Genomic DNA, 13,127 nt, shown 5'->3' with positions numbered 1-13,127 from the left:
TGTCCATCCTGTGGAGAACTAAACATGGTTTTGCAATGCTGAAGTATTCGAATTCTGTAATGTGTCACTGGCCGTCAAACAAGTACAAGTAAATAAGGGATAACTGATATTCAAGGAGAAGTGTCTAAAGCTGGCACTTTTTTGTGCAGATGGCGTGGGCACCAGGCAAAGGTGTGAAGGGCAAAGAACTGAAAGACTTCTGGGAGGTGGACCTGGGTGTGAGCTACATTCCACTCGACAAGCTACCTGCAGATGTTAACTTGCTGGCTTTGGAAGAAGGGGGTGTGATCGACAAGGATTCTCTGTCTGACAACCTAAAAGGTGGTGACTTTTTCTTTTAATTTTTATTTGCTAGCAGGGCATCATGAAACAGAACAGCACATGTATACCCTTAGTAGAGTAGAACCACATTGTAAAGTTGCATCGGACATGAAAATACCGTCATAGCACTTTTAAGCCTTGATGTAATGAAGTCCGTTGAAATCTGCATATTTAGCCAATTTGGTGTTGTTGTGTGCAGTTATTTCCACATGCAGGGTGTCTACCAACCGGTAAAACCGGGAATTCTCAGGGAATTTGAACAGTCTGGAAAAACTCAGGGAAAACTCGGGGAATTTGTGCTTCTATCAGGGAAAATTAGCTGTAACTTTATTGAAAGGGAACGAAAGTCGTGTTAATGCTGGCTCCAGTAACAGAGGAATCGCAACGAATCGTCATTGATGCCGTGTCATAGGCACGATGTATTGCCAGAGTAGTTAACGGCCTATTTTCTAGACGCCCGATTTTTCGGACATGATTGATAATTTGCACAGTTTTGCGGCACCAGCACGTACTCCATATAGTCAATGTATATTGCCCTGACTGCAGGTCTGAAATGGCATTAATCAAAGCCGCCACCGCCGCTATTTTGATTATCTCGCTGCTTCGAACCGGCACTCTCGCAGGCAGATCCGCTGGCAGCCGTAACCACCACCGCGGCAACGTTAGGCCTAGCTACTTCTATGTTCGCTATTAAGTTTCTTGCCGTGCGGTGCCGTGTTTTTCATTGAAAGAATTCGTTGCTATCACCAATGGCACCGACTCCGCCTTTGTAATCCTCGCGATTGGCTTTGAAGCTCGCAGAGCACAGCGCATTGCGTAATGCCAGTCTCCGAAAGTTAGCTTCGCCTCAGTACATTAGTGTTAGGCGGTGAAGCATAACAAGCGTGGGAAGGGGGCAATTGTGACTGGACACAGTATGTATTCCTTAATTACACATGCGTGCACCCCGTCTCCTGTCACAGTACAAGCCCTGATATGCCTAATCAGTGTAATGGCAGGCCTTCAGAGCTTTTTCAGACGTGCCTGTGGTAATTTCAGCCCTTAAAGGCAGTTAAAGACATGCATTAATTTTTTTCAGACTGCCTTTTTTTTTCAATTTTTTTTTTGCGGCCTCTCGGAAGTCCGAAAAATCAAATGTTGACTGTACAACTGACTATGAGAATGCTTCAGATGATCCATGTGGTGAAAGCGTGGTAGGAGGAGGATGAGAACAGAAAGGGCCGACGCACTGAGGAATTAAGGGGGGATATGGGGATCAAAGCTAACTTTTTTATTTACCATCCGATTTTGATTAAATTTTGCACAGATGCTAATAATATCACATCAACAAAACTGTGAAAATATGGCTGCAATATCTCAAGTACTTTTTTGTTTACAAAATTGTTCTGCTTTCATTTTTGCAAAATGCCTGCACACCTGTATATTGGTGCTAAGAGTTCAAACAAACATTGATAGCACTCCTATATGTATCCTCCACACAGTGACATTCCTGTAATTGTTTTAGCCTAACAAAATTTTTTAATATTTTCATTCTTTTGCAGCTACTTCAGTTGCACGAAAATCTCAACTGTGAAAACAAAAGATAACAAATTATTGAAGCAACTATTTTGAAAACAAAACATGTCACTGTGTGCAGTGGTGCACAATGAGTGTAACAAAACAAACGGTGTAAAAATATTCATAACGGTCGCCGAGATATTGGCTTTGCAAGTTGACCTTGGTGGTAGAAAAAAGTTTTGAGAAAAAGGTGTTTGAAGTTTTGGGCCATGTTTAATCGACTAGAAACCACCGGCCTTGTAGGTACAGGTGTCAGGTTGATCTCTTGGCTTCTTGGATCTTTTATGCTTGCTTTCATGTGCTTTTTGTGCCCTCTTCTTGCACAAGGCATCTTTCTTAGCCGCTCGACTCGCTCGAGTCCGTCGCCACCGAGCATGCCACTCCAGCCGTAAACCCCATCTTCCGTTCGTTTGCCGGCACAGAAGCAAGTGACGCGCGGACAGTGGCGGCGGTCATATTCAACACCTCCGACAAGATTACTTGTGACTAAAGATGCGATTGTATGGTGCGACCGTTGCTGATGCACGGTTCGTCTTCACGGCCGGCAGACGCACGCGCTTGGACCGCACTTTCGTCGTTCATCTCGGTGACGGCGGTGGCACAATCGGGGTACGTCGCGGAGCATTTGCGGGGCGTTGCAGGCCCGGAAGCATCGCAAAAGGCCGTTATTAGTTCGGTATAATCACCACTGGAACTCAAGGATGCAACAGTCTGCGAACTGCACGGCAATGCGTCGATAGTCTAAGCTCGCGCGCGGACGCATCTCTGCTAGGACTACTTATCCTTTGGAAGTTCGGCGGCTTGCGCTTGCGGCTGCCGAAGCGGTGCTTGGTCGCATATTTCGTCGTCCACGTCCGCCCAGTGATGCTCGAAACCACAAAATGAAAATGGAAAACTCAAATCCGAATAAAGCGATGAAGCGGCGGCGCACCTCGAATATCCAACACGTATACAAAGGGGCAGCAGCCAGCGCGCGAAGAAACGGGAGAAGCAGACGCCGCAGCAGCTCGCCTCCGGAACCGGCCAATGGGGCGGCTCATACAACGCACGTGACGGAGCAAGCCAATCGGCGGCCGCGACAAGCAGCTCCGCGACCTTCAGACTTTTTGTTTTTTTATGCTTGCTCTTCTCTCTATCAGGAAATGAAAGAGAGGCGTCAAAAGGCGAAGAGGCGCGCTTTTCAACGGTACCAGCATGGCCGCGCCGCGTACTGCCGTTCCGGAGCTAGGGACGCTTGAAAACAGCGACTTTTCCACCGATTTTCACGAAATTTTCGCTGTATTGCCTTATGTATATATTTATTTATGGTACTTAGCAGTCGTTTTCAGCGGAAATACTTGGAAAACTTATAGAAAAGGGGTCAAAGATTCGAAATCTGCAACTTTCTAAAAAGTGATTTTTGGGTCGTTTTTCCGGAGTTGATCTCCGCGTCCCCCCTTAACGGGAAAGGAAGGGTGCCACCGCGTTTTTGAAGGAGCTTGAGCTAAAAGAACTAAGTGTTGGCTGACGCTGAGACACAGGTGTCCCTCGTCCAAACCAAAATAAATTGTTTAAGCAGTGAAACCCAACACTGAGATGTTGTGTACGGGCTGAGAGTATGTCAGGACAGTTGAGGTTGACTTCCCAGCTGCTGAGAGAGAACCTTAGTTGTGACAAAGTTCAGGACCTCATACATATGAGCTTGCTATCAGTTGATAGAAATAGCTGATATTAAAAAATATTTACTTATGTATGCACCTCCTTTTCATTCGTATTTGAAAATGTTCGACTCAATTTGGAATGAGCTTTTCCATTTCTTTCGCTGTGCATTTTACTAACACCTTCCTTCTGTTCTTTTTTTAAGTAAAATAGATATTACTCCTTACTATTCAAGCTGGATTAAGTCATTTTTTTGTTTCAGCATGCTTACTAGAGAGTGACAGCATCGGGCAACGTGGTGTCAGCCTGTCTTGACATAAAACAAAGTTCTGGCTCATTCAGGGAATTTCGCAAAGGTGCTCAGGGAAAACCTGGAAAACTCAGGGAATTTGGAAATGTCAACTTGGTAGACACCCTGACATGTTATTTGCACAGATTTCTTTCTCTTTCTTTCTTTACAGGCTGTTGTAATTGGGGGTGCGGGTTATGCATGACGGCAGGTTATGCGCGTAAATATATGATATGCGTTCAGCCATGTGGCTCGCTCCCTTTCCCCTTGCTTGCGTAGGAACATGGCACTCATCAACACCATCCTTCTTGGCCTACGCTCGCATACTTTAAGGGGGGACACGGCTCTTTGCGGCGAAAAAGTCGCGAAAAAATCGATTTTTTTTTAAAAAGAAATTTTCGATATCTACAGCTAATATTCCTTTAATTCACAAAGTTTCGAATCTCAGGGAAGAGTATTTCGTCCGCAATATCAATTTATAACATCACTGTGAGCTGAATTCCGCGCAAAAATGGCCCTTGTTATTGCGGCGCGTAGCTCTTTTTCTACGTGCGCGATCGCAGCCATCTTGGTCTCGTTGGAAAGAAGAGCCTTCCTTCTTTAATTTCCCGCCAAAAGTGACTCCGTCGGTACGTCAGTGACGTTAAAATCCGGGGAGGAAGAAAAGCCCGAACGCGCGTTCCGATTCGTTGACTAGCACACGTGACCAAAAACGCGTGTTGTGGTTGGCTGCGCGAGGTTCCCATCGTCTGCTCCACTCCGCAGGCGACGTGACTGCGCGTCTCGTAGGTTTGTTGGCACATGCCCAACGATGTCCGATCCACCGGGAAAGTTCGCCACGAGGCACAAGTTCGGCAAAAAGAAGAAGCGATCAGCTTACAACTTTCAAAAGCGCTCCATTCCTTCTGAAAGCATCGAGAGTAGCTCGCCTCCAACCGCAAATGATGCCGAAACCGCGGACGATGCCGCCGAAGTAGGCCTAGCCAGCTCACAAATGAGTGAAATCGTTACGGGCAGCGGCCGCGTTCGGCGTGACACTGCAATGTTGCCACGTGCGGATTTGTTGCAGAGGGAGATGAATGCTCAAAAAAACTTCGAGTTCTTGCGTCAACGTCAGCAACAAAGCGGGTGTTGGATTTGATCACTCGTGCCGACGGCGTTGCAGCCGCGCCAGTCGACACCGAGGCAGGCTTCGCTATCCTCAGTAGGACTCTGTGAACGCACTGATATCGTTTGTCAAGTGCAAGGTGTGCGGCGGCAGCGTCGCAGGAGGCAAAAGCGAATGGTAATCTGGCCTCGCCATAAAGATCGTTATCACGTGTGCGTGTTGCGGCGATATCGCGTCGAGGTGGAGCTCGACCCGCGTGAACGACAATCTCGCCGTGCGCGCGATGAAAGCCACCGGGAATCGGTGAACGGCGCTAAACGAAGTTTTTGCCGCATTTGTGTGGCCGTGGTCAGAGCGACTACATTCCTGGTGGCTTTTAGCCACTTTCGCTGCAAAATAATGCAAAATTATTTCTGTACTTTTGATTAAAAGTGAATGCAATCCTTTTTTTCTCGTTTTCTTAAAACACCGACTTTTCACTTGTACACAATGTAGGGTCAGATTTTGGAATTTATGCTTTAAAAATTTTCAATTCTGCTTTAGATCAGACAGTAGGGTAGCCACAATTCGAACAGTAAAGATTGAATTGCTATAAAATTACTAATATTTGATATATCAAAATAGTATTCCTACCATTATGTTCCTTATGTTTTCTAGTACCCAGGCATGTGCCAATACGAATTTCGTAGTGCATTTTTTTCCCCTATTGTTTCTACAAATTATGAACAACGAATTTTATTTATCTTCAGAACTAAATGGCCTATAGGAAAAATAATTAGATATTTGAAATCAGCACAAAAGTCTTAACAAGAATGGAAAGTTTCATGAATATTGATGGAAAACGTCATGAACATTATTTGAATTACAGTGTCCCCCCTTAAAGAAGCGAAAGTTTCATTCTTGCCTTGTTGGACCCCTGTATCATCCTTGATCAATTTAGTATTCAAGCATTTGCCGTAATCACCATGAACATGTCCTGAAATGTTTTTTCTCGTTTTCTCAAAACGACATTTTTGAGGGTAGTGTAGTTTTGGAGTGACGATATCTCTGGTTCTACTCATCTTATTGCAATAATCCTTTTTTCGTCAGAAAGGTGGACAAATCGGGAGTGCAGTAGGCCTAAAATGTGAACAAATATCATTACAGAAATTTTGAAAAAGTAATAGTTTCTCCAGGGTTCCACTAATGCCTTCTGCTTACAAAAGTTTGACATGCTGTAAATTCGGCATAAATCAGTTTAGAACATTCATTCTTGTAGCACTGCAACCTCTGATCATTCAACATCATTTTGATGCACCAGTCTCCTTCATCAACAGCCAGCATTGTAGAGAGAACTTGCCTCCAAATTAGTCCACACAAAAAAACATGAATTGCTTATATTTTAAAAAGTACTTGTTGCATGGGAAAACCAATTGAATATTTGAAATCAGCATGTCAAAATACATAAGTACTTTTATAATACTTTTATAATGGAGCAGCACAAAAATATTTGAATATACAGTCGCCGACCGATTTTCCGGACTCCAAAAATTCGGACATGCCCGAGTATTCGGTCAGCTTCGCGGCACCGCCATTCTCCCCATAGACCATAATGTATAACAACTGCCGAAAGTTCGGACACCTTGTAACCTCTCGTCTGATTTTTCGGACACTCCTTGAGCCAACTCGGTCGAGAGCACCATGCACTGACTGACCGGTGCATGGTTCGACTTGCTGAACGCCATTTTTATTTTGAACAGAGCTTCCTTGCTGCCCCACGAAGTGGCGCTACTGGAAATCCCCGCTCATCATCATCGTTTCTGCCTGGTTCGATAGAGTGGTCACACAGTAGTTGCGGTTTCAGTTTAGTAAGCCATGTCAAGACAATCCAGCAGCTGATTTGTTTCTTCGCGCACGACGCTGCAAGCAGGCCGCGTTTTTCGTTTGTGCGACTGGTGTCGGCACGGTGGTGTTTGCTTTGTGCGCTGTGTCGAGGTTTCGGTGATCCAACGCGACATATAAAAACATCGCGTCAAGTGTCTAATGGCGCCGACAGTGCCCGCGCAGTCTGCGCTGGGGAATGCCGGCAAGCGGGTGCCGGGAAGGCTATATTTGTCGCCTTCCGATGTGCTCCCTACTGACGCGGAAAATGTTCTGCCGAGACCTGCACAGTGGTTGCATTGCGACTCCGGACACCGTCTCATTTGACAGTTTCACAGGTGCCGACGCTGCTGTACTGATGTGCGCAGAACTCGACGACGGCGAGATCATTCGTCAAATTTCTGCTGCACCGCTGGGCGATGACTCTTGAGTCGGAAGATGACGCACCATGTGCTACGCTGCCGTTGCATGCGGAGCGTGTACAAGCAGTGACTGTGCTTTCAGCCACCTATAGTGATCGTACGACCCTCTCCGAGATCAGGCTTATCTGATTGCGCGTAAACGGAAAAAACGGCGTGCAACGGCGCATTCACGATTTCTTCAAGCCTACTGCCGAGCCCGAATAAGTGCGTGGAAATAAAGGATTTCATTTTTTTTTCTTAACTCTTTCGGGACCGGGGAAAAAACAGGCAATTCTGATGGGTGTCAAAAATTATTTTTTATTACGAATAGTCATTACGCTATATTGCTGCAATGTTTATCAAAATGTAGCTAATTAGATGGTCTTTCATGCATAAAGAAAGGTTAGACTTAAAAGTGATATATAATATTTTTTAAAAAATCTCAAATTCAAGATTTGCTGAAAGAACAACATAAAAAGGTTGGAAAAGTCATGGATATACAAGTGGAAAAACATAATAAAAAAAATTCAAGATATACAAAATGTGCTACAAATGCCTCCTTTTTTGCTTGTGAAAATTTGGCACGCGTATCTACAACTGTCTTTTTTGTGTGTGAAATCTAGCTTGCACCAGTGGTCAGCCACTCAGGTCCCACGGTTCTTGTGCCACTCGACGAAGCAGTTCCGGGCAGTCGTAAAACACAAGTGAACTTGGCATGTGCTGCAAAAGACATTAGTTTTGAGCTCGATTTTCTTCTGCTGATAGCACAGCTTGCAGTTTCTGCGTTTTGCCACTTTTTCCGGCTTGTGGAGTGCATGTTTTGCGACGGGTGGTGGAGGCGTGTGTGCTTGCTTGGCACCGTCAAGATTCAGAAGCTGCCGAATGAGCTCTTCTCTAAAAGCTAGGTGGTCAAACCCGGCAGTGCGTGCCAGCTCAGGAATCTCTGGGTGCAATGTGCGGTGAGCTTGGAAGAGTACAAAACTGTTCACACATGCAATATCGATGCAGTGGAAGAACAGAGTCTTCCACCACCGTACGCTTCTCATGAGAACATTATAATATCCAATCATTTGATCCGATTTATCTACGCCTAGCATGCCAGCATTATAATCATGGATCAGCAGAGGCTTTGTTATAGATATCTGAGTCCAGGAGTTTTGCCTTCTTTCCCTTCTTTTTGCGGTGACCGTGTCATTTGCAGTATGAACCGTGCTCATCATGTTGACAACACGCCGGTCTTTCCACTGAAGGTACAGGATGTTCTGATCGCGCAACCATCGAATGTCGCCACGTCGAGCTTTTTTTTCCCACCGTGCATCCTTCAGTTCGGCAGGAAATCCTCGGCGATCCTTGCGTGTGGTTCCGCAAGCCAATGTTTTTCGGCTGAGAAGATGACTGAACAGGCTAGTAGAAGTGTAAAAATTGTCCATAAAGATCCTGTAGCCCTGATCAAGATATCTGTGACACAGCTGGCAAACTACGTCGAAAGCTAAGCCATGGGGCCCTGGCTGCTCACGCTTACCGGTATACACACTAAACTGCACAGTATATCCGGTGCCAGGGTCAGCTAGGACCCACAGCTTGTAGCCCCATTTTGTTACTTTATCTTTGATATACTGTCGGATGCCTGACCGCCCTTTCGATTTCACCATGCGCTCATCCACGGAAAGATCGCGATGTGGCTGGAAAAGATTCGCTGACACTTCATTCATGTGTTGCAGGAGCCACCACATGTATCGGAGCTTTCCTCTTGAACTTTGAGTGACATCGTCCAAGTCTGCAACTTGCAACATTGCGAGTAGAGCTATGAACCGGCGTCGCCGCATGATCCGTGGTGGGAGCAGACCGCTGTACAGATCTCCTACGTTCCAATACAGCTTCAGCCGAGGAACCTTCACAACGCCCATGTAAATTACGAGTCCGATAAACTTTAGCATTTCACTTGGGGTGACTTCTTCCCAAGATCCATCGGAACAAGCATGCGTTGGTTTTTCCAAAATGTGAGTCCAAGCATACTTGTTCGTGTTGTCACAAATTGTTTCGATCACATTCATCGAGAAAAACAGAAGAAAGAAGTCCAGAGCAGTCAAGAATTTCTTTGATCCGCTTCTGAGCGCCACGCCCACTTCTGCGTCCAAGTACACGCCAGGTTCCCGTCGCGGCGAAAACTCAATCCGCTTCTGCGCTGGCGGCAGCAGATCATTGCCGTAGCTTGTTGAGACCCTATCAAGTAAAGATAAAATAATGAGAACATATAGCGAGCCCGTTCACCTACTCCAGAAAGAAATGAATGTGGAACTATGCTCACCTTCGGCTACTAGATGAAGTCCGTGGCTCATCATCATCCGAATCGGAGTCCGAAATAAAATCGGAGCTGCCGAAGTCGTCTTCAGACTCTTCGCTGCTCGGTTCATCAAAAAAATCCGTTGCCGAAGCAGCGAAATCGCGCGATTGACGGCGTTCTTTTCGAGCGACCGGACGCGAGCACGACGCCATTTTCCACTGCGTCCGCCGCCGCCGCAATCGAGAAAATTCTCTCTCGCGTATCGCCACCTGCTGGAAATGAAAGAAACTATGCCGAAACCGAGAGTCTAGTTCCTGACGACCTCCTAGATGGAGCTACATGTCCAAGCGCGCGGAAATTTGAACGGGGCAGTGCGCGCAAAACCGTCGATCATATAGGATCGATGGCCTATGGGCCGGTCCCGAAAGTGTTAATCTGCTTTTTCGGACACCTGTTTATTCGGACATTTTTGCAGTCCCCGTGAGGTCCGAATAAACGGTCGGCGACTGTATAGAAGTCCTATTTCATTAGTAGCCTCCAGGAATGTAGTGTGTCTGGCTAGTGTCATTATAGTGATGCTTTCTGAGCAGCTGTAGCCAGCTCGTTTGTCCAGACAGTGATGTCGTCAACGCTATCTAATTATTCTGATTTTGGTGAGTAGCAGGAGTTGACGCTAATGCTTGAAGTTTTCCTTGAGCTTCACTGTCAATACGCTGCAAGAATTCCGACTGCAGAATGGTAGTGTCGTGCCGAAACGTTGATGAAATGCGGCTGTTATCAGGAGCGCTTCGGGGGACTAGGCCTAACACGCCATTGGGACCAACGTTACTAGATTACTTTCAGTTGTCAAACTCCGCCGCGGCACCTGGCCCCTTTCTGTCGCGCCCGCGGGGTGGCGCGCGCGACACTGTCGGCCCGAAGGCGGGTGGTGCGAACAACGTTTGTGCGGGTGAACAGAGACGCCGATGCGTGCAGAAGCGTGCCACGTTTTGCTCGTGTTTCTTATTTGTGTGCCAGGAAAATGCTGCACGCCTTGTGAGCAAATATACCTGCAATGGAACAATGAAACGGCAATGAAACAAGAAAAAACACGAGAACGAGACAAAGTGATAGCTAGGGAGGGCGCAGCGCTCTTCCTATCACTTTGTCTGTTCTCGCTCCTGTTTTTTTGTGTTAATAAATGTCGGCGAGCATTCTACGTCAACATAGTTTATCAGACCACCACCTTTGAACTTCGTGCGCATTTCCTAAGGGATATAAAATTGTTACACTAATCATGTCAGGTCATCAAAGATTTTTTGGAACTGCTGAACTTGACAGAACAGAATGCAATTCAAAAGAACCTGAAGGTTTTTGCACCACAACAAACGACAAAGTCACTGCGAGTAACTCTGATGTAGACTTTAGACATTGTCGATGATCTGCCGCGTCCAGGTGTGCTCTATGTTTCGACAGCCAAGTTACATCAAGATCCACTGGAGGTAAGACACACTGTTCACATTTGTTGTGACTACATTCAGATTGCACTGTTTGCTAGGAAATTCCCTCTCACGTTTCTTTCAGCAATCCATTAGACTAGTGCGTTCCTTCGGTTGAGATGAGTCCCATCCTACTATAACCAACTTCACGCAGATATTCCGCCTTCTAAACCTGTATACACCTGTTAAAACAGCGCTACGTGGTAGTGTGGACGGTGTGCCAGGACCTGTGCTCGTCAGCATCAATGACACATTCAAGCAGACGAGAGAAGCCTGCAAGTAAAAAAAGTAATCTTCGCAATGCCATTGAGGCGACGTTGATAAGTTGCCTGGAGCGAAGCAGCTCACCAGAATGCGCTTGCAATGAGCATAGCAATGAGCAATGAACATGGGGGACAATGACGTTGTTTATTATCTGTGTAGATATGTTATTCGTAAAGTCACAAAGGGTGCCCCATGGGATCTATGCATAACGGACACAAGCTTTGAAACCCCAGCAGTTGGCTGTGACAGTTATTTGAGTGCAGAAGTCTCAAGCAAGGTTCCTTAAAGCACCCGATGCCAAAGATACTGGGCTCTATGAAGACTGCTAACAAAAGTGTGTTGGCTTCCCTGGATGAGGCAGGCCTTTGCGGAGAGATATTTTGGAAGGTTTTAGATTATCTAGAGGGGTGCTGCCTCCCTCTTCTTGGTTGTGCAGCGCATATGTTCGCGTTCACGTGCGAAGTACTGAATTTCTTCATTGTTATGCGGATGCAGTTTTACTTCAGGGATGCAAACTTTCAACTAGAAAGCAGTCATAAGGTAGCTGTAGCAACCAAGAAAGCGCGTCTTTTGTGAATATCGATGCATAATGCTTAGATTCATCAATCCGGCGTTGTACTGGTCCTATTCTTTTTTTCATGTGTACATAAAACATTCCACTAACGAAAATCCTCACTCTCCTGTTCATTCGCCTATTAGCTGCTTTTTACAGAGTGCACAATGTAAAAAGGCTATTCTTTGAATATTTAGCGCCACGAAGTGCAGCAAACAAAAAAAAAAATTGTGGCATTGAGTCGGCGGCGCGCTGCTGCTTTGGGAAGCTTCCGCAGCCAACCGGGCCAACCATGGCGGCAGCGCCACCTCGCGAGAGGAGACGGCAGAGGGTCACCTTCTCACGCCGCTCCCAGGCGGAGTTTTACAACTGAAAAGTATCTAGTAGCGTTGATTGGGACCTCCGGCGTTGCTCGACTGCGGGAGCGGGTGGGCTAAATATCGTCTGACGTAACGCGAACGCACGTACACATTACCTCACCTTGGTGAGAACAGCAGCGTCTATGGTTAGATCGTAGGTTCAACACACTGGCGCACCCAGCGTAACCGGATGCGACCAACAGACTCTGATGCGCCTTGCTTCGAGCGACGCTCGCCCGTGCGCCAATAACGCCATGCGCGAAACGCTGACAACGCCGCCTGTCGCCAAGGCTGCGAAGCATTGTCGTGCTCGGACGAGCACTGTTCCTGTCTGTGCCTATGCGCATGCTGTCATGTTTGCATTCTTGATCGGGATTTAATGCTTCTGTCGGCTTTTATCGGTGTCTTGGGAAAACTTTGCGTAGTTGGGTGCTTTAAAACGTACAAGGATCACCAGGCACCCACTTAGTTGCCAATGCTGCTTCACGAGCAAGAGCGACGCCGGCTGTTGATCACGGCTGTTCAACGGAGAAGATAAGCACTGGTGCTTTGTTTAGTGCAGTTTTAGGGTGATTACTATGTTTTTTTTTGCTTGATGTCGTTGCGTCTTTAATGAATGCTTCCACGTTTAAACTTAGATTAGGTTAGATTATGGGGGGTTTTACATGCCAAAACCGCGATCTGATTATAAGGCACAGCATACTGGGGGACTCCGAAAATTTGGACCACCTGGGGTGTTTAAGGTGCACCAAATCTAAACACACAGGTGTTTTCGCATTTCGCACTTAACGAAATGTGGCCACCATGGCCAAGATATGATCCCGCGACCTCGTGTTTTGCAGGCCAACACTGTAGCCACTAAGCAACCATGGTGGATCATTTAAGGGGGGACACCCCTCTTTGAAAATTTTTTTTTTTTGTGGATTGATTTCAATGAAACTTCTATGTTTCATTAAGTTTTATGCACTGATTCTAAATCTGCATTTATTTTTTCCATACAATAAACAGTTTTCAA

At 46.3% G+C, this 13,127-nt stretch overlaps 2 protein-coding genes across 4 annotated transcripts in view; one reads left to right on the top strand and one right to left on the bottom strand.

Annotated features, from left to right (window-relative positions):
- Positions 1 to 13,127, top strand: part of Isha (Insulator su(Hw) mRNA adaptor) — a 151,192-nt gene that overhangs the window by 85,277 nt on the left and 52,788 nt on the right. For all 3 annotated transcript variants that reach the window (XM_065450098.1, XM_065450099.1, XM_065450097.1), the window contains one exon: positions 150 to 321. In XM_065450098.1, coding sequence (XP_065306170.1) covers positions 150 to 321 — 172 coding nt within the window. The remainder of the gene's footprint in view (positions 1 to 149; positions 322 to 13,127) is intronic.
- LOC139060174 (piggyBac transposable element-derived protein 4-like) lies at positions 1,863 to 9,838 on the bottom strand. Its single transcript, XM_070539101.1, has 3 exons — positions 9,483 to 9,838; positions 7,959 to 9,397; positions 1,863 to 1,888 (listed from the first exon to the last, which is right to left on the bottom strand). Exons 1-3 carry the CDS (start codon positions 9,668 to 9,670, stop codon positions 1,863 to 1,865), a joined length of 1,653 nt encoding a protein of 550 aa, XP_070395202.1. The 5' UTR covers positions 9,671 to 9,838.

Source organism: Dermacentor albipictus, chromosome 5, assembly GCF_038994185.2.
Source record: "Dermacentor albipictus isolate Rhodes 1998 colony chromosome 5, USDA_Dalb.pri_finalv2, whole genome shotgun sequence".
Taxonomy (NCBI): domain Eukaryota; kingdom Metazoa; phylum Arthropoda; class Arachnida; order Ixodida; family Ixodidae; genus Dermacentor; species Dermacentor albipictus.
Note: the sequence above shows the minus strand (reverse complement) of the source record. Positions and strands in the feature narration are given on the sequence as shown.

Excerpts from the sequence above, each read along its gene's own strand:
- LOC139060174 (XM_070539101.1), bottom strand. The coding sequence starts at position 9,670 with ATGGCGTCGTGCTCGCGTCCGGTCGCTCGAAAAGAACGCCGTCAATCG. Across the intron at positions 9,398-9,482 it reads ACTTCATCTAGTAGCCGAAG|GGTCTCAACAAGCTACGGCA; the intron begins GTGAGCATAGTT and ends TTTACTTGATAG. Across the intron at positions 1,889-7,958 it reads GCCGGAAAAAGTGGCAAAAC|TTGAGATTTTCGTGCAACTG; the intron begins GCAGAAACTGCA and ends TTGTTTTCACAG.